The sequence below is a fragment of the Ornithorhynchus anatinus genome, chromosome 7 (genome assembly GCF_004115215.2).
Source record: "Ornithorhynchus anatinus isolate Pmale09 chromosome 7, mOrnAna1.pri.v4, whole genome shotgun sequence".
NCBI classification, from domain to species: domain Eukaryota; kingdom Metazoa; phylum Chordata; class Mammalia; order Monotremata; family Ornithorhynchidae; genus Ornithorhynchus; species Ornithorhynchus anatinus.
The window spans coordinates 53,012,081-53,033,537 of NC_041734.1; the positions used below are offsets into that span (position 1 = coordinate 53,012,081).

The 21,457-nt window shown below is 42.1% G+C and overlaps 1 protein-coding gene across 1 annotated transcript in view; it reads left to right on the plus strand.

The window, feature by feature from the left end:
• Positions 1-21,457, plus strand: part of NYAP2 (neuronal tyrosine-phosphorylated phosphoinositide-3-kinase adaptor 2) — a 271,643-nt gene that overhangs the window by 181,465 nt on the left and 68,721 nt on the right. Inside the window, exon 6 of the mRNA XM_007669866.3 lies at positions 17,669-17,878. Coding sequence (XP_007668056.2) covers positions 17,669-17,878 — 210 coding nt within the window. The remainder of the gene's footprint in view (positions 1-17,668; positions 17,879-21,457) is intronic.

Consider the following 21,457-nt stretch of genomic DNA (forward strand, 5'->3'; position numbering starts at 1 on the left):
TCCGGCTCTTTTTCCCTAACCCAGCTGAGGCTTGGACGGGAGACACCGACTTGTCAGGGTCAGTGCCTCATGTCTCTAATTCACTAAATGAACGTTTAGGAATTTCTAAATATGTTACTTCATTGGGTACGTAGCCTGAAAATAAGGATAATACATTCACTTCCAAGTGTTTTTTCTTTTCAACGCTCCATTGTATGTCCAGTGATGTTAGACCAGTACCAATCTACCAGCTAAAGTTTCGAAATTAACAAACAAAGCCACTGTTATTCCATAACAAGAATTGCACGGCCAGATTAACCAGTAATGAATGCGATGCTGGTTATCTCTTTATCATCTGTGTCTCTTGTCAAGAGTCAGCAAGAGAAATAATGACAAGGTTATGCTTTGAATTCATTAAATAGCTACTCTGGAACCAAAGTCAAACCTCTGGATTTTAAAACCGAACTTAATTATGGAAAGTGTCCTTATTGTTCCTAATCCTCTTTACTCCAAAATAGTGCATAAAAATGCAAATTTCAAGCAAGGATGTACGGTGTTAAATATTCATAGACGTAGTTCACCAAGGCTCTTAAAACTGGGATATCATGCTTCAGCTGATTCCACCTATCCGTCTCTCTCTAAAAGCAGAGATGTGCACGTTCCGTATGAATTTCGTCTACATTCTGGTTCTTCATTCGAGAGAAAAATGACTGGTAAAATCTGAGATAATATTTCTAAAGATTTGGCGCACATGGTTTCGGTGTCGCTAAAGCTTTCAAAATCTGAATATGCATAATACTGGATTTGACACGATACTTCAAGAAGAGAAAGCTGTGAAAAAATGAACAATCAGCCATCCCCAACCATGCAGACTCTTAAACTAGTGTTATTCAATCACAAAGAGAGAAAATATGAATCTTAAGCCTAGCAAAGATTCTTTGAGACCAGTGAGGCACAACTCACAGAGTGGTTTATTATTTTTAACTTTACTAGCACTAGTTGAAGTTAAGTTGCAACTACAGGGGTTAAAATTTCACACAAAACAAAATGTTTTGCTCCCAAAGTATAATACTATTAAACAACAGGTTTGCTGTTTGTGAAAGAAATATCAAAATCCAATTATGTTTCACTATGTTTGAGAAAGGAGAGGATATAAGTATTCATTTTTGCTTTCCCTTTTCCCGTGAAAGAAACACGCTAGAATACATAAGGCTTAAGGCCAGGTGTTAGGAAATCCAACATATACTTTTTTTTGTTGTTAGATTTTTGGTTTGTGGGAGAGTGCTGACACTATATCTACTTGGGCAGTGGAAAAGACAAATGAATACACTATCATGGAGACTAAAACTCTGCAAATGAAGAAAAGAAAATATCTTGTTAACTGCCTTAACTCTCTCTACTTTCCACATCATCGCACCTCCTCTGGCCTCAGCCAGGGAATGCTTTGGTGATCTGTGAGGAGCAGCAAGAAATTCAGTGTAGATCAAACCAGATGAACAGTTTCGTGAAATTTGACAGTCTGGGAAAATGTGGTGGTCTTTTCCCCTCCTTTTTGTTAACTTGCAAGGTTGAGAGACTGCGTAAAAGTTTAATGATATTTTCAGGGATTTTTTTTAGGGCACTTTGTTAGAATTTGGGAGAAGCAGCATGGCCTACTGGTTAGGGCTCTGGAGTGGGAGTCAGAAGGACCTGGGTTCTAATTCTGGTTCTGCCACTTGTCTGCTGTGTGACTTTGGGCAAGTCACTTCATTTCTCTGGACTTCAGCTCCCTCATCTGTCAAATGGGGATTAAGACTGCGAGCCCCATGTTCATATATTCATTCATTCAATGGTATTTATTGAGCGCTTACTATGTGCAGAGCACTGTACTAAGCGCTTGGAATGGACAAATCGGTCACAGATAGAGACAGTCCCTGCCCTTTGACGGGCTTACAGTCTAATCGGGGGAGACAGGCAGACAAGAACATTGGCAATAAATAGAAGCGAGGGGAAGAACATCTCAGTAAAACAATAGCAGATAAATAGAATCAAGGTGATGTACATCTCATTAACAAAATAAATAGGGTAATGAAGATATATACAGTGGAGCGGACGAGTACAGTGCCATGTGTCTTCCTCAGCACTTTGTATAGTGCCTGGCATATAGTAAGTGCTTAACAAATACCGTAATTATCATTATTATTAGTATTAGTGCCAAATAACAGGCACTATGCTCAGCGCTGAGGTAGATACGAGCTAATCAGGTTGGACCTAGTCCGTGTCCCACGTGGGACTCAGAGTTTTCATCCCATTTTACAGTTGAGATAAGTGAGGCACCGAGAAGTGAAATGACTTAGCTAAGGTCACACAGCAGACAAATGGCGGAGCTGAGATTAGAACCCAGGTCTTTCTGACTTCCAGGCCCATGCTCTATCCACTAGGCCATGCTGCTCTGCGACCAAGATGATGGATCTGTAGAACGAAAGCCAAACGGAAGAAGCGATAGCGAATAACACTTAAGGTTGAGCTTGAATGGGACTTAGCTTTAGACTGAAAAATGTTGGGGTGGGTTTTTAATGACATTTTTGAGGGAATTTGCCGTTTTGCATTTTCTTCCAATTCAATGAAGCGTGGAAAAAAGTATTCAGCTAAAGTTGTTCATTCCGCTACTAATCTGAACAGCTGTTCCTCGTTGCCAATAGGCTTGAAAAAGTTCTTGCTTAGTAACTGGGGACTTCCCATCGGAGCCCTAAGTTAGCACAAAGCCCGTTCTCTCTTTTTCCTACTTAGACTGTAAGCCCCGTGTGGAGATGTACTATGTCCAACCTGATTACCTTGTATCTATCCCGGAGTACAGTTCTTGGCACACTGTAAACTCTTAACAAATACCATCATTATTCCGTAGTCCAGCCATGCCCGGAGACATTTTTCAGATTAAGCGATAAGGGACGATCTCGTTTGCTAGAGTCCTTCTCTGACTCCAAAGAGGTCTGTGAGCCGATGCCAAGACGACAGCGGTGTAAGGCGGCAATGTCTGATTGAGCCAAAGCTTACCTCTCCTCACGGCTCAGGACAAATGACTTGTCCCCCAAATTAAACCTCAATCCCTAATCTAGGTACGTAGATAGGGCCTTTACCGTGATAATAATTATTGTGGTATTTGTTAAGTACTTACTATGTGCCAGGCACTGTATTAAGCGCTGGGGCAGATACAGGCAAATAGGGTTGGACACAGTCCCTATCCTACGTGGGGCTCGTAGTCTCAACCCCCCTTTGACAGATGAGGGAACTGAGGCCCAGAGAAGTGAAGTGACTTACCTAAGGTCACACAGCAAAGAAGTGGCAGAGCTGGGATTAGAACCCACGACCCTCCGACTCCCAGGTCCGTGCTCTATCCACTGCGCCGCGCTGCTTCAGCTTGCGTTGAACCTACAGCTCTCACCTGTAGCCGACCAACCCTACTGTGCTTCTCACTACTTCGCATCACGAGGTATCAACTGTAAGCTGGGGAAGCAGCCAGGGGAAGCAGCGCGGCTCAGTGGAAAGAGCCCGGGCTTGGGAGTCAGAGGTCATGGGTTCGACTCCCGGCTCTGCCACTTGTCAGCTGTGTGACTGTAGGCAGGTCACTTCACTTCTCTGGGCCTCGGTTACCTCATCTGTAAAATGGGGATTAACTGTGAGCATCACGTGGGACAACCTGATTGCCCTGTGTCTACCTCAGCGCTTAGAACACTGCTCTGCACATAGTAAGTGCTTAACAAGTACCAAAATTGTTATTAAGCTCTGATGTAGGCAGGGATCGCTTCTACCAACAATATGATATTGTACTTTCCCGTGCGCTTAGGCAGCGTACTCTTCCTAAGCGCACGGGAAAGTACAATATAATCATAAATATCCTTGATCGATTGATTGATCAATCCCACTTTCTCTTTGAAGCTCAACGTGTGAGTCTTATGCTGTGGAGTCGTTTCTGACCTATAGCGACTTCATGGACACATTTCTTCCAGAATGACCCACCTCCACCTCTAATCATTCTAGTGGTGTAGCCAACGTGTTTTCTGGGTAAAAATACGGAAGTGGTTTACCATTGCCTTCTTTTGCACGGTAAACTTGAGTCTCCACCCCCACGCCGCTGCTGCCCAGCACAGGTGAGTTTTGACTTGTAGCAGATGGCCTTCCACTTGTTAGCCGCTGCCCAAGCTAGGAATGGGATGGACAGGCCTCTGCTTGACTCTCCCTTCCGAAGCCGAGACAGGCAGATTCCTGGAAACTCTCCAGTTGCGATTCTGAGAGGGGATTGAAAGCTAGGCCCACTTCTAAACTGAACATGCCTACTACTGATGCCTCTGCCAAATTTCAATATCTACAATGTCTCTATTCCTGCAATCCAGGCTTGTAGTTCTGAGACAGTCCACAATTAGAGTATGTCTTTGACTTAAGAGCCTTGCTGCCAGGGAAAAAGGTATCTGAGCTATCGTTGAATTTGGACTGTCCCTAAATATAAAGATCTGAAGATCTGAGACCTGGGGCTAGTTTCCAACCTTAGTTACTCTATGAAGTCTTAAAAGCCTGCAGTGGTTGCCTATCAACCTTCGCATGAAACAAAAACTTCTCACTCTGGGCTTCAAGGCTGCCCATCACCTTGCCCCCCCAACCTCTCCTCCCTTCTCTCTTTCTACCGCCCACCCCGCACGCTCCGCTCCTCGGCCGCCCGCCTCCTCACCGTCCCCCGTTCTCGCCCATCCCGCCGTCGACCCCCGGGCCACGTCCTCCCGCGGTCCCGGAACGCCCTCCCTCCTCACCTCCGCCAAACTGATTCTCTTTCCCTCTTCAAAACCTTACTTAAAAATCACCTCCTCCGAGAGGCGTTCCCACACTGAGCTTCCCTTTTTCCCTCTGCTCCCTCTGCTGCCTCTCTGCCCCCCTTTCACCTCCCCTCAGCTAAGCCCCCTTTTCCCCCCCTTTCCCTCTGCTCCTCCCCCTCTCCCTTTCCCTCCCTTCAGCACTGTGCTCGTCTGCTCATTTGTATATATTTTTATTACCCTATTTATTTTGTTAATGAGATGTCCATCCCCTTGATTCTATTTACTGCTATTGTTTTTGTCGGTCTGTCTCCCCCGATTAGACTGTAAGCCCGTCAATGGGCAGGGATTATCTCTCTGTTGCCGGATTGTACATTCCAAGCGCTTAGTACGGTGCTCTGCACATAGTAAGCGCTCAATAAATACTATTGAATGAAAAGTCATTCATTCAATTATATTTATTGAGCTCTTACTGCGTGCAGAGTACCGTTCTAAGCACTTGGGAGAGTAAAATATAACAATGCAACGGACACATTCCCTGCCTATAAGGAGCTTAAAGTCTCGAGGCAGAGGGAAATTCATCACCAAAAACAGATTTTATTGAGCACATTCTGGGGGACCGGCACCGAACTGGCTTCTTGGGAATACACAACAGAAGCACAAGACAGGATTCCTGTCCTTGAGTTGACAAACACATTGAAATTGAAATGATGTCATTGAAAAAGAAATTACCCTGGTACTACAGTGAAGAAAAGTTCTGATCTTGCCTTTTTACTGATTCCACAGGCATCTCGGAGATGCTGTAGCAAGCCTTGGGAAATGACAACGAACTTTTTTTTCCTTAATGCTTTAGTAAAACTGATAAATATCATTCAAGACCAATGATCTGTGCTAAGCAACACACACAGGAGATTATTACTTGATCCAATCTGCTTTTCATTTTGGGGGTCTTATTAGTTTTCAGATAGCCTTATATTGAAGCACCTCAGGAAAAAAATAGTTTTCTATCTGCTTTGTGAAGTCTAGACTGGAGGCCTAGAAACCAGTTCTCTATAAAAATCTCAGAAAAAAATGTTTTTTCCTCCAATCATTTGAAGCGTATAAATGTTCCTTAAGGAAACTAAATCCCTAGGGAAAAGTTTAAACAGAATTAAAAATCAGTCTTTACTCATTATAGTGAAATATTAATTAAAAAATATTAAGTTCTACTTTCTCCTCCTCCCTCAGGAGGGGCAAGTAATATGAGTCTCCTGAGAGCAGAGAGAAACTTTCACTTCAACACTTCTTTGGTTCTCTGCTTAGACCAGATAAGGAACCTACGACTCTAGAGAGCGTTGGCTCATTTGTTCAGTGACGTATCGCTCAGTGGAGGAAATTGCCCTTGTCGTAAATTCCAGAGAATGGTGAGAGGGACAGGGAGCATGTCTTGCCTGTCCCCAATCCACTCCACTAATGTCATCAAGGATGTCACCAATTCCCAGAAGTTCACTGTGGGCAGGAAACATGTCTACCTACTCTGAGAAGCAGCGCAGCTCAGTGGAAAGAGCACGGGTTGGGGAGTCAGAGGTCATGGGTTCTCATTCCAGCTCCACCACTTCAGCTGTGTGACTTTGGGAAAATCATTTAACTTCTCTGTGCTTCAGCTACCTCATCTGTAAAATGGGGATTAAGACTGTGAGCCCCATGTGGGACAATCTGATTACCTTGTATCTACCCAGTGCTTAGAACAGTGCTTGGCACATAGTAAACACCTAACAAATGCCATTATGATAATAATAATAATAATGGTTCCTGTTAAGCGCTTACTGCGTGCCGAGCGCTGTTCTAAGCTCTAGGGTAGGTAGAAGTCAATCAGATTGGATACAGCGCTGTCCTACTTGGGACTCACACTCTCATCCCCATTTTACAGATGAGGTAACTGAGTCCTAGAGAAGTTAAGTGACTTGCTCAGGGTCACACAGAGGACATTTGGCGAACCCAGGTTCTTCTGAGCCCCAGGCCCATGCTCTTATCCACTAACCACGCTGCTCTGTTATATTGTACTCTCCCGAGCGCTTAGTACAGAGCTGTGCATATAGTAAGCAATTTATGAATCTGATATTGGTTGATTCTCTCTGGCATTCGGGGGACCTACCCAGCCTACTGAGTGCAGTGAGTCCCACCTTGCTCCCTCTGCAGCTGCTAGTCTTGCAAGTTTCCTCCACCATTTAAAAAGAGGCCAAGGAAGTTTTTTCTAGAATGCAACCTCCTCCTAAGATTGCATACTCCTGGAGGACAAGGACCATATCAACCAACTCTATTGTTTTGTCCTCTCCCAAGCCAATCTGTCAGTCATTTGTATTTATTGAGCGCTTAATATGTGTAGAACACTGTGCTAGGCACTTGGGAGAGTACAATATAACAATAAACACATTCCCTGCCCACAGCAAGTTATAGTCTAGAGAGGGAAGAGCTTTGCATAGTGCTCTGCACACAGTAAGAACTCACATTAGAGAAGCAGCGTGGCTCAGTGGAAAGAGCACGGGCTTCGGAGTCAGAGGTCACGGGTTCGAATCCCGGATCCGGCACTTGGCAGCTGTGTGACCGTGGGCGAGTCACTTAACTTCTCTGTGCCTCAGTTCCCTCATCTGTAAAATGGAGATGAAGACTGTGAGCCCCACGTGGGATGACCTGATGCCCCTGTGTCTACCCCAGCGCTTAGAACAGTGCTCGGCACATAGTAAGCGCTTAACAAATACCAACATTATTAACATTATTACATACCATATCAACCACAATGGACCAAGGGAATGTGCAGTTTTATTGCGCAACCTATGCCCCACTCCATTTTCTCTTTGTTTGCACTTGAGGAAGTGGCTTCTAAGTAATTCCTGTACCTAAACATTATCATCATTATTATATTTATCATTATTATTAGGTTTATTAAAAGTGCTTATTAAAAAGTTAAATGGAGAAGCAGCGTGGCTCAATGGACAGAGCCCGGGTTTGGGAGTCAGAGGTCGTGGGTTCTAATCCCTGCTCCGCCGCTTGCCAGCTGTGTGACTTGGGGCAAGTCGCTTCACTTCTCTGTGCCTCAGAGACCTCATCTGTAAAATGGGGATTCAAACTGTGAGCCCCACGTGGGACAACCTGATCACCTTGTCTCCCCCAGCGCTTAGAACAGTGCTTTGCACATAGTAAGCACTTAACAAATGCCATAATTTATTTTATTTTTTAATTTTTTTATTATGTGTCAAGCGGTATTCTAGGTGCTGGAGTGGATTCAAGTTACTAGATTGTACACAGCCCGTGTCCCATCTGGGGCTCAGAGTTTAAGTAGAAGGAAGAGCAGGTATCGAATCCCCATTTTACAGTCGAGTGAACCATGGTACAGAGAAGTTAAGTGACTTGCCCAAAGTCACACAGCAAGCCGTTGGCAGAACTGGGATTAGAACCCAGATCCTCTAACTCCCAAGCCCGTCATCTTTCCGCCACACCATGCTGCTTCCCTTTTCCCACTAAACTGAGAAATGGATGTCTGAGTGAGTTAACCAGCCTGCGGTCCTCAAGATGGAAAGAGAATACAGCTAACCAGTCTCTAACACCCTTTTATTTCTTGAAACTGAAACTGAATGCAATCAGTCAATCAAGCAGTGGCATTTACTGAGCACTTTTTGCAGAACACTGTACTAAGCACTTGGGAAAGTAAAATAAAATAGGTGGTAGACACATTCCCCGCCCAGAAGAAGCTTACAGTCGACATGGGAAGACAAATTAAGATAAATTACAGCTAGGGGAAATAATAGAATATAAGGATATATATGTAAATGCTGAGTGGCTGGATGAATATCAGAGCACTTAAGGGATACAGAGAGAGGGCACGTAGGGGAAATGAGTGTTTAATCAGGGAAGACCTCTTAGAGGAGATGTGATTTTGGAGGGTTTTGAAGGTGAGGAGAGTGGTGGACTTTCAGATATGAAGAGGGAAGGAGTGCTAAACTCGAGAGAGAATGTGGGCAAACGGTTGGCAGCAGGAGCGGTTAGAGGTTGGCGCTAGGGATGTGGAGTGTGCCAGTTGGGATTTAGTAGATCATGGATAGAGCAAGGGCCTGGGAGTCAGAAGGCCCTGGGATCCAATTCCATCTCCGACATTTGTCTGCCGTGTGACCTCGGACTAGTCACTTCACTTCTCTGGGGCTCAGTTACCTCATCTGTAAAACGGGGATAAAGACTGTGAGCCCCCATGTGGGACAGAGACTGGGTCCAACCCATTTTACTTGGATCCACCCTAGCGCTTAGTACAGTGCCTGGAACATAGTAAGCACTTAACAAATACTTGAATTATTATCCATTATTATTATTTAGGTAGGAGGAGAAAGCTTAATGAGTGCCTCAAAAATGATGGTGAGGAGTTTCTAAAGTAGAGGACTTTGTGCAACAATTGGAGGTTTTTGAGGAGTATATATTGACTGAACAGTTTTTCAGAAAAATGATCTAGGCCTTAGAGCAAAGAATGGCCTGGTGAGGGGAGAGACGGGAGGCAAGAAGGTCAGCAAGGAGGCTGATGCAGTAGTCAAGGTAGGAAATGAGAGCTTGGATCAGAGTGGTACAGTTTGGATGGAGAGAAGGGTTAAAACTCGAAGGGTTTTTAAGGTTGAACTGCCATGATTTTATGACAGCTTGGCAGTGTGGGTTCAACAAAGAGAGAGAACTGGAGAATAATGCCAAGGTAATAGGCCTGTGAAACATGGAATATGGTGGTGTTGCAAACAGTGATATGGAAGTGTGATAGGGAAGTCACGGGGAGGACAGGGTTTAGGTGGAAAGACAAGGGAGTGGAAAATGGATTCCCTCTCCCCCGTGGGCTGGAAACCCCGTCACCTCACAGTCCTCTAGTTCACTGCACCCAGTGGGACCTCAATAAATGTTAATGCTATGACTTCTCTCGTCACACACCCATCGACTGCCCACCCAGCTCAAGAAGGGGAAGCGGATTCTCCCACTCACTCAGCCGGTGGTCATTCCTGAGCCAGGAGAAAGGCTTCGTGAGATGCCAGTTCTTCTGGGAAGCCTATCTTACGGTTGACCTTTGTGAACCTGAGGCTAAAACATTTCAATTCCATCAAAATAAGTTGTCCTGCAGAAATAAATGACATTAGGGTTGGTGGAAGGAAAATGTAATAATCCTGAAAACTATTGTGACTTCCGTGATCCTGATCAGCTCCCACCATTTAAGTACTACCAAACTTTTGAACAAAATCTACTCAGTTTGCTGCTCCCACCTTTCCATTTTTTTGGAGGAGATAAGTGGACTTGGCAGGGAAATAAACTACCCATTGAATTTGAATTCATTCTCTGAATTTTGTCCATCTCGTGAAGTCGTCTTCCCTTTTCTGTCTTTCCTTCCGTTTTCTTTCTCAAACACTACCTCCCGAGGCTACTCCCCACTCAGCCTACTCTCCAAGGGCAATACTTGTGTGATAGAGTGGGTGAGTGTGGAGTCATGAATGAATTATCCGCAGTTATGGATTATCCATGCCATCATTCCCACCTCCTCACATTAAGAGGCTGACTAGCAAACCGGGAGTTGACTGTAAATCATCTGTTTTAATCACTTTTTAAAATTTCCATTGTTTGGCCGATGAAATACGATTGAACAATTTTGATTTTACTGATAATAGCTCTTAGAAGAATCATTTACATCAAGCAGTAAGTAGAGGTGCTCTTCAGCAGCAAGTGCCCAAGTGATTTAGCTCGCTATTGTGTCTTGAAAAATTAGAACACTTGGTAATAACTAGAGGATCCCTGTGGGAGTGTGAAATTTCAAGTGATTTTATTCAAACAGCAGGGCTAAACCACAAATATAAAAGCCTCTTGTTAAAATAATCAAGGTGTTTATGGACGCATTGGAAAAATATGACAAATTAATCTTTTGTATACAGCGAAAGAGAAGACATGAAACCCCCTAAAATGTTACTGAAATTGAATTCATCCCTAGGCCACAATAATTGCAGATCCAAAATAAAATGATGGTATCTACTGCATTTTAAGAACAATCATTTCTAAGGTAGTCATTTACATCTGTAAATTCACTAGCATGGCATTTTGAAGATTCTTAAGAAAACAGAAATATAATTTCTGAGATAATGAATAAAGATCTAGGCCATTTTTTCTTGATAAGAATATAAATTTAGCAAAAGCTGATGGTGACAGAATAGTTTTTTTTTGATGAAATATCAAGCCACCGGAACCAAGGTGATTATTTGAGACCGTCTTTGAACTATACTACTTTTGGCAGAGTCTGTCTTGTTCATTTAAAATTTTGTTACTAACAGAATTCTTTCATTCATTCATTCAATAGTATTTATTGAGCGCTTACTATGTGCAGAGCACTGTACTAAGCGCTTGGGATGAACAAGTCGGCAACAGATAGAGACAGTCCCTGCCGTTTGACGGGCTTACAGTCTAATCGGGGGAGACGGACAGACAAGAACAATCTTGATCAATTCTTGATCAGTCTTGATCAATTCTGTGATCAAGACCTGTGAAACCTATGAAAAGGAGTCTTTGCCCTTATTGAAATAACAATAACCGTGGTATTTAAGTGCCAACCACCCTACGAAATTCTAAATACAAGATTATCAGGTCAGACATAGTCCCTATCCTACACTGGGCTCACAGTCTACGTAAGAAAGAGAACGGGTTTTTAATCCACGTTTTACAGATGGAGAAACTGAGGTACAGAGGAGTTACCTGGACATTTAGTAGGAAAGCTGCAGAATCTGAAGTCAAACCTAGATCCTCAGAATCCCGGGTCCAAGCTTTTTCCATGAGGCCATGCTGCTTTTCTATTCTCTTATTTTCAATTTTCTTCTTTTGGCTTACATAAAAGGAAACTTCTGCCCACCCTTATATTGTGGGAGTGGATGCTACCCAGAATTTATGGCGCCTATGCACTAGTTAACAATGTGGTAATCTCCTGACCATAGGACTTTGGATTGAAAGTGGGCAGTAAGTACCTCCGATTCTTCCTGCTTCCCTCCTTTACTGGCTCTATGTGAGGCTGACACAGCCTAGAGTAGACCAGAGGAGCCCAACTGGGCAACATTTCACTGGGAGTTAGATGCCTTTCCTGTCCACTCCTGGGGGATATCTATTTTAGCCACCCCCTTCTAATAGAAATAGTAAAAATTACAAAAACAATGATAATAGTAACAACGATAGTATTTGGCAAGTGTTTACTATGCGCAGAGCACTGTAATAGATACAGTATATGCAGATTGAACATAGTTCCTGTGTCACATAGCCCTCACAGTCCAATTCTAAGCCCGACTTGTCGGCTTGTCCCTTGTCGGCTCTGTGACTGTGGGCAAGTCACTTCACTTCTCTGTGCCTCAGTTCCCTCATCTGTAAAATGGGGGTGAAGACTGTGAGCCTCATGTGGGACAATCTCATTCCCGTGTATCTACCCCAGCGCTTAGAACAGTGCTCTCTCTGCGCGCAGTAAGCGCTTAACAAATACCAACACACAAAAAAAAGTAAAAGGGAGAACAAGGTTGAATTTCACTTTTTCACTTGGGGAAACTGAGACACAGAGCAGTTAAGTGTTTGCCCAAGGTCACACAACAGGCATGTGACAGAGCCAGAATTAGAACCCAGATCCTCTGACTCCCAGGCCTATGATCTTTCCTTTAGTCCATGATTGGTTCAGGGAAGTCGCCAAGTTCCCTGCAAACACATGGCTGCAGTTTTTCTGATCTTGCAGTTGAATGGTTTAACGAGGTGGCTGCTGCAGACACTTTGGATATTCCAAAATGGAAGGTTCTGGGCATCTAGTTGGCCGGGCACACCCATATCTGGCTAAAAGTTCCCTCCATTGGTTGATAGTCTCTATATCAATTTCCCTAATTTTGATTTTGGCAAAAATATTTGGTGAAATCTCACTCAGACTGAAAAGACAAATTTGTGAGGACTTGGTTGTATAGGAATTCCCCTCATGGGAGTCTTAAAATCTGTTACAATTCCACCCTGGGTTTCTAGAACAAATAGGAGCATTATTGCATGGAAGTTTTGCCATGATTACTTCACCAGAAAAAAAGCTCCATTGTAGTCTGAGTAAATATTTTCATGATTAGTCTGAGTAAAAAATGAGTATACCCTTAAGGATGCTTATGCTAACTGGATTGCTTTTCCAGTAATAATGTTCATGGACTTGAAAATTGGTCATGACATCATGAATTAATGTTCTTCCTCCGAGATTTTCAATACCTGTCTGCCATGTTTTAAGCTAGGTACACCATTTCTTGAATCCTTTTGTTTGGATTTCTCCAGAGACAGCTGCTAAGCTTCATGGCCTTACCTCAGGACTTTAAAAAGGAGAAAGAGAAAAGAAAACTATTTTTCCCTAGCTCCATTTAGCTCTTATTTTGTTATGCTTGACACCCACTTGACAAGCCTATGTGTGCACATGAAAGCAATTGAATTAGAACAAAGAAAATAATAATAAAGGGATAACTCTAAATTTATTTCCAGACTCTCATTTTTAAGTATTGTTGAAACTCAGTGAATAATTTAAGGCCCAATTTGGGCTTAAATCATTTTTATCCAAATAAGCATTGTGTTACAAATGAAAAAACAGAAATAGCCAATGCATAGACATCTCTGTTTTTAAGATGTCTGACAAGTCCACCTTACTACGTGAGTTTCTGCATTGTTTTGTATATTCTCCTCTTTCGGTGCAGGGTTTATTCCCATCACAACTAGTTACTTATCATCTGAAGGCATATTTTAAATTGTCTAGGTTAGCAAGGAACAAATGAAGGAAAAGCTGAGACAGTTATCTGAATAACTCCAGTTAATCTGCAAGTTTATCCTTATTAGATATGGGAGAAGTTCAGGCGATAATAAAGTACAGAATGAGCATCTCTCTACAACTATGAACTTGGTTCAATAAATACAATTACCATTATCAATGGTATATAATAATAATAATAATGTTGGTATTTGTTAAGCGCTTACTATGTGCAGAGCACTGTTCTAAGCACTGGGGTAGATACAGGGTAATCAGGTTGTCCCACGTGAGGCTCACAGTTAATCCCCATTTTACACATGAGGTATTGGAGGCACAGAGAAGTTAAGTGACTTGCCCACAGTCACACAGCTGACAAGTGGCAGAGCTGGAATTTATTGAGCGCCTACTACGTGCAGAGCATTGTACTAAATGCTTGAGGGAGTACAATACAATGGAGTTGGAAGACACATCCCCTGCCCACAATGAGCGTATAGTTGAATGAATGCCTGATTGAAAGGAACGGCTTCGCCGCCTTATGCGTTGCAAAAAAAATCTTTTGTAGGCCAAGAAAAATGCAGCGTCTTCCTGAAACTTTGTGATACGGTGTGTTGATGAGCCATCTGATATGGAGAATGCACTCTTTGCTGAATTGTTTTATTTTTATTTTCCCCTGGGTTTAGCACATGGTAACCATTCAATAATTACTCCACTCATTCAACAGCTCGCCAGGTGTGAAGTGGGTAACACAGCACCGAAAGAAAGAAGTCTTTCTGAGGAAGAATGGTTTCCTGAAATGGATGTTGGATGCTTCTTTTTCCAGAAAGAGCTTTTCCCTTTTGAACAAAGCTTCAACTCAGTTTTATTGATCATCTATATTATGTCCTCGAGAGTAGGGATCGGGTATATTTATGGTACTCTCCCTAAGTGTTTAGTACAGTGCTCTGTGTAGAGTAAGCACTCAGTAAATACCAGCGATTGAGGTGTAGAAAATTGAACTGGGTGTTTGAGGAGTAAAATAAAACTCAAAGACAATTCCTGCTCTCGAGCGGTTTAAACTCTAAAGACTCAAAGGGGTAGGCTTTGTGATGATGCAATTTGCTGTCCAGAACAATAATAATAATGTTGGCATTTGTTAAGCGCTCACTACGTGCAGAGCACTGTTCTACTGGGGTACAGGGGAATCAGGTCATCCCACATGAGGTTCACAGTCTTCATCCCCATTTTACAGATGAGGGAACTGAGGAACAGAGAAGTGAAGTGACTTGCCCACAGTCACACTGCTGACAAGCGGCAGAGCTGGGATTCGAACCCATGACCTCTGATTCTCAAGCCTGGGCTCTTTCAATGTTGATGCTTCCATCCTGAAATTTCAGGACCTCTTTAAAACTAGTCTGAATCCCTCATCCCTGTCAGGCACTTCCACTGAAGCAGAGGCTACGGAATAGGCAGACAGGAGTACAGGACATCGTGAAGGACATGCAAATGCTCCGATGGCTGAAATGACTACAATTGGTCACCAGTGGCAGTGAAACTGAAATGTGGAAAATGTCACAGGACAATTTGAGATGGGTAAATTCTGATCAGTGAACACGCCCAACATCTTCTCATGACCACCAACACAGTTATTGCTTCCCAAATAAAAGAAAGACCATTTGAACTAGCTAAAATTAAACTCACATTTTCAAATAATTTATATTTTTCAATTTCAATCCAATCTTACTCTGAATTGAAAAGAACACCTTTGATAAATACCCCCAAGTGATTTTTTTAATGAAAAATCTACATCCTATTTGTAGTATGTAAATAATGGCAATTAATAACATCCCAAATGTTTGCTTTCTATTATTAATTTTTAATGATATCAGTTAAATGTTTATTGTGTGCCAGTAATTGTACCACAATCAATCACTGGGGTTGATATGTTAAGTGGAACACAATTCACATCCCACGTGGGACTCACAGTCTTAGTCCCCATTTTACAGATATGGGAACTGAGGCACAGAGAAGTTAATGACTGAGACTGAGATTAGAACCCACATCCTTGAACTCCCTGGCCCATGCTCTTTCCCTTGTGTAACTCTCCTTCTTATTGTGGGCTAAGGCTTGCTTGTTTGTGTTTTCAATCTGGATGATTGAGAAGGGTTAACAGATGCCTTGCTAGGATTTAGGTTTTAAAAGAGCATTTAAAATCCAAATCCAAATTGAATAGTCTGTTGGGTTGTTTTTTTTTGATATTGGTTTGAGATTGCTAAGTTTTCTTCAGTGAATTTGAGACGTTTAGATGTCAGAAGAGGGAAAATGTGGCAAAATGAAGCTAATCAGGTTAGATTCAGTTTCTATTCGATCATTAGTTCGGGAACTCATTCGTTTCCCCATAATTGGACCCCATTCAGTAATACCTGATTTTAGTATCTGCAGACCTTTCCAGATCGGTGACCTGAAATCCACTAAGGCTGTCTTTATTCAGTAGAGGATTTCCAAAAAGCCATGCCCCAATGTGGCCAATTTTAGGGAACGGGCACCGATCACCCCTACCCTAGATGGTCAATTTCCCTGGCAAGCTGGCTGTAAGAGAGAGAGATTGTTAGGACTACATTTCTATGAGCCTAAACACTTTCCTGGCCCTTTTCCCTCTTCCCTTCCCTTCTTTCTCAGCTGTTCTCCATCCACTCTCCCATCTGCTCAGCCATTCCCATATATTTCCCTACACATTCCCACGTAGGGCTTAATGGGTTGTCTGGTTCCATAGGATACACAGTGTGTCTCGGCCTAGGGGTGGTTTTGTAAAGTCTACTAACGCTTATCCTAATCCTTCCCTTGTCCTTTATGTCACTGATATTCCTTTTGCTCTTCCTCATGTAGAGAAAATGTTAAGAACTGAACTCAACACAAGTCTAAAAATAATTCATCACTGGTATTCATCGAGCGCTTACTATGTGCAGAGCACTGTATTAAGCTCTTGGGAGAGTACGGCAGAATTACCAGATACGTTCCCTGCCCACAATGGAATATTACAGAATGGAGTTATCAAATTCTATCATTAGATTAATTTACGTGGCCTGGGTGTTAAAAGACCCGGGTCTAGTCATAGTTTTGCTCGTTGCTAGTTTTCTGACCTTTCATTCATTCATTCAATGTTTTTTACTGAGCATTTACTATGTGCAGAGCAGTATACTAAATGCTTGGAAGAGTACAGTACAATAGACTGTATACCTTCCCTGACAATTATAAGCTTACAGTACAGAGGGGAAGACAAATATTAATATAAAAATATAATGTATAATGAATCAATGGCTTGGGAAAATCATTTAACTTCTCTGGGATTCAGTTTCTTTACCATAAAATAAGGATAAAATACTTGTTCTCTCTTCCTCCTTCTTAGACTGCGAGTCTCATGAGGGTCAGGGACAATGTCCAATCTGATTGTCATGTATTAGCCCAGCAAAACGTTTGGCACACAATAAGCTATTAATAAATCTCATCACTATTATCATTATTGGTTTATTAAGCAGTTTAGTTTGCCAAATAAATTTGATCATTTGAATTTAGGTTAAAGAGAAGGAAACTTTCAAGCCTGTATTTTGAGTATTCAGGCTTCTAAACCCCTTCTCCATCTGAAAATTATACCAAATCTGAGATGGTGGAAGATGTTGCCTAGTTTTCATCCAATCATTAGTGTCAACATATGGATCTCCAAGATAAGCAGAGAAGCAGTATGGCTTAGTTGAAAGAACACGTGCTTGGAAGTCAGAGGTCGTGGTTTCTAGTCCTGGCTCCGCCACTTATCAGCTGTGTGATTTTAGCAAGTCACGTCACTTCTCTGTACCTCTGTTACCTCATCTTTAAAATGGGGATTGAGTCTGCGAGCTTCACATAGGACAACCTGTTTACCTTGTAACTACACCAGCGCTTTCAGCAGTGCTTGCCACATAAGTGCTTAACAAATACCATCATTATTATTGTTATTATTATAAGCCCGAGTCAAAGAAGGTGTAGACATTCTCCCAGAAAATCAGAATCTGAAATATTGGTTTAGTTTTAAGAAATTTTGAGAAGAGAATCTTAATAGTGTTTGGGTATTTTTTTTAATTTTGAAAATGCTACTGATAATGAAATAGAACTTTTGAATATTTTATAGAACCAGTGGATGAACTGAAGATCAGAAGCCACAGTACTGAACCACTGCCAAAGCTGGAAAACAAAGAGAGAGGTCATCATGGATCATCTTCTTCCAGAGAGCCAATCAAAGCTCAGGAATGGGATGGAACTCCAGGACCACAAGTTGTGTCCAGTAGAATGGGGAGATCCTCTGTTAGTCCAACCTTGTTAGCAGGAAATACTAGTTCAGGTAAGTAGTGATGAGAAAGATAGTAAGACTCCTCCCGTTCCCCATAATATCCCTAGTTTTAGACAAAACGCATCATTCCAGGGGCTTCAAAAACATTAGGTGAAACAAAATGGGCAAGAATTTTACTGGTTTCATTAGTTTGGATTATAGGTCTCGACATTTATGAGTCACAGAAAATTGTTGGGCTCTTTGCTATGGGAGTGTTGGCAATAACACACAAGTGGATAGGGTTCGCAGAAGGAAGATAAGCTTTAAGTCATGGTCTCCTGTGATTTTGAAGTTTAAAGTAGTGATCTGGGGTGAGGTGAGAGGAAAATGGAAGCATTTCATTAGTCTGCCTGGTGACCCACCAAAAAGATTCAAGGTTTTTGGGATGCTTTATAAAAATATGTTTAAATAGATGATGGAAACTCAAGAAACTTCATAATGGTACAGAGCTAGATTTCCCAAATTTCAGAGTAAAATTGAAAACCCTTTTAAACTGACCATTGAATTATCTTATGTTTAAAGTACCTCATTGGATATGAGACTGTATACAGAAGCTGTGGAATAAAATGAAGGATCCAAGGGGCTTTAATTTCATAAAAATCTAGGATGAACCAGAAATAACCTATAGTTTCATCATAGGATGATGAAAAGATTACCAAAGTATTTTCTAGCTATTTTAGGACATCATTACTGTGGGGTAATTTGTCCTCTGACAGTGAGATACAAGGTGGATTTAATATGTTCAAAATAAAAGAATCCATTATTCCTGTTGGGAACTGCCAACGGTTGATACCCCAACAGTGGTTTTCTAAACTGATTGTTCGTATTTAGTCTTGTGTAGAGTCACTTCCATCAGCTCTCTGAGACCAGTGTCGCCAAGACACCAAGGTGCAGCTTCCCCAAGTCCCTGGTGGAGTTCTCAGACAGAGCCTGTTCCAGTATGTGAATGGTGGAGAGAGGCCAATAGTCGAGGACGAGTATATCATAAGACTCACTGCATTCATGCTAAGACCGGGAGTGGAGGACCTCTAAGTGGTGCCTAGATGAATACTGAGATCAAAGAGCAGCCCCCCGACCCAGTTAGCACCCCTAACCAAGTTGACTGCCTTGGTGGGGGGCACTCATTTTCCCTTTACCATCTTCTCTTAGAACCATATGAGAAATGAATATATTGTGCCCAGGCTATCTGTTGATTGAATCACAGCAGCCAAAATGCGGATCATGTTGCCCTCCACTAAATATCTGTAGTAAAAGAAAATTGATTCACTTAAAATCTATAACGTGGAAACCCCTGAACTGTATTCTCACCCTCTAGAAAGGGAGACAGGGTTGACAATAAGATTTTGTAAAGGCATGGGTGGTGAGAGGGATGGATTTTTTCTCTCCACTGTTCTTGGCTGTGGAGAGGAAAACCTAGGTGGTCACTCTGGGACCTCAGGTAAGGCCTTTCCCCTAGGCAACCAAGAGAGTTGGTTGTTAGCCTCTACCAGGAGTCATGAAGTGGGGAAAGAGGCTTTAGGAAGCCTGTGACATCAAGGTTAGGATAACTGTGGCAGGGAATGTAGAACCGGGGTAAGAAGTCATTCTTCCTCCCCTTTTCCCGCCTGGAATACTATGTTGTTAAGCCATCTCAATCCTGCATGATGTGGGAAACTCAAAGTACTGCAACTCAAATCGTCAGAGGAATTGTAACATGAATACTAACTTATCTAGGCTAAATATGAGATACTGGGAATCTTAAACCCTAAAGCTCTTGATTAAATAAATGAGCATCAATCTAGCTCTAATTTTACATGTTCATTTCAAATTCGGGTCACCTTAAATTCCGTGCACCCATGATGCTGATTATCTAGCTTCTGGGTTCTGCTTACTTCAGATAAGTGCAAATCTTTCTGGAATTGATCAAATTTGACATTTGCAGAAGTTACATTAATGGCATTTTCAGAATTTTCATTAATTTACATGAACCACAACATAGAGTTTGACTGTAAAGAAAGTATCTATTTACATATATGAGTGCAAAATATAGCTGTGCTGATGCTGGGATTAAAAAAATCATGTGGCTGGGGGAGAGCTGGGGCAAAATACCTAGTTTAACAATCCCCATTAAATGGTAAGAAATCTCTGTGTTGCCAACTAGCAATGCGGAATGCATTTTGTACTTCAGCAATGATGCTAACAAAATTTTTTCGTAATATTAGTTGTAAAGTTGCACTTCCGTTTACTGGGAAGCTACCAGCTTTCTTTCAGATTGGGGCTGAGGTATGCTTTGACATTTGGTTTTATTCCATTGTTTTCTTGTTAGCTCATTTCATTGCTGATCATGAGTAGGTGATCTTCCCCAGAATAAGGGCCTTAAGCATCTTCTTTCACACTGGGCTCATAGTCATTATACCAGACAGTATTTGATTTATTTTGTGTGTATTTTAAGAAAGATTTAAAAATCCTGAACATTAGACTTCATTAAATGATTTTTTTCCACCCGTGGTATGCCATAATCCCCAGTAAAAGAATATGAGAGTTAAAGATTTCAGCATCTAAGCATATGGTTTTGTATGGTTGCACCTCCCTGTTAGGTTTCATTCTACCTCCCCCAAAAGAAAGATTGCAGAATCAGATATTTAAGTGGAAGGCAGTATATGATGTTTCAGTGTTTTTGACAATATTCAGTGATTCATCAGCCAATACAGTTTGTGTACATGTGAACTTGTACACAAGCAAGACTCATCCATTGGTTGAAAAGGATTTATGCCAAAAGTAATATTCTTCCTATGTTTTCCCCCTCTGCTTATGTCTGTCCCAGTTTTTGCTTCTAGTACTCCAAGATTCCAGGCAAGTTACCCAAACAGCTTGACACGTGATTACTCAATAAAATACCGCCTGAATGACTAAGAGGCCCCGTGTAAGAAGCAGTGTGGCCTAGTGGATAGAGCACGGGCCTGAGAGTCAGAAGGACCTGGGTTCTCATCCCAGCTCTGCCGCTTGTCTGCTGTGTGACCTTGGGCAAGTCACTTAACATCTGTGGCTCTCAGCTGCCTCATCTGTAAAATGAGGATAGAGACTGTGAGTCCTATGCAGGACAGGGACTGTGTCCAACATGATTAGCTTGTATCTGCTCCAGCTTATAGCACACAGCAAGCTTTTAAGAAATACCATAAAAAGAAAATATGCGAGACAGGAACTAAGCCTGATGATCCTGTATCTAGCTCAGCGCTTAGCACAGTGCTCGACACATAGTAATCACTTAATGAATATTATTATTTCACAGATGAGTACACCAGGCAATACTGCAGCAGGAGGGTAGTAATCAGGGCAAACTTTCTCTCTCTTTATATGTGTTTTAATTTTTTGGACCTCCATGACTCTCCATTGGCTTTATCCAGGAGTGTGGGGGACTTTGGGAAAACACGGTTCCTTGGCTCTTCTCCCCATATTCCTTCATCGGCTTAGTCCAGGAAAGGGGTGGGGGGGGGGGATGGGGAGAGGGAGTGGTCCAGGAAAGCATGGTTCCCCCGCCTCATGCCTTCTGACTAACGTGAATTCACATGTGATTGTTGTATTTTAAATTCGCTTTTTTGCTTTCCCCCTTTT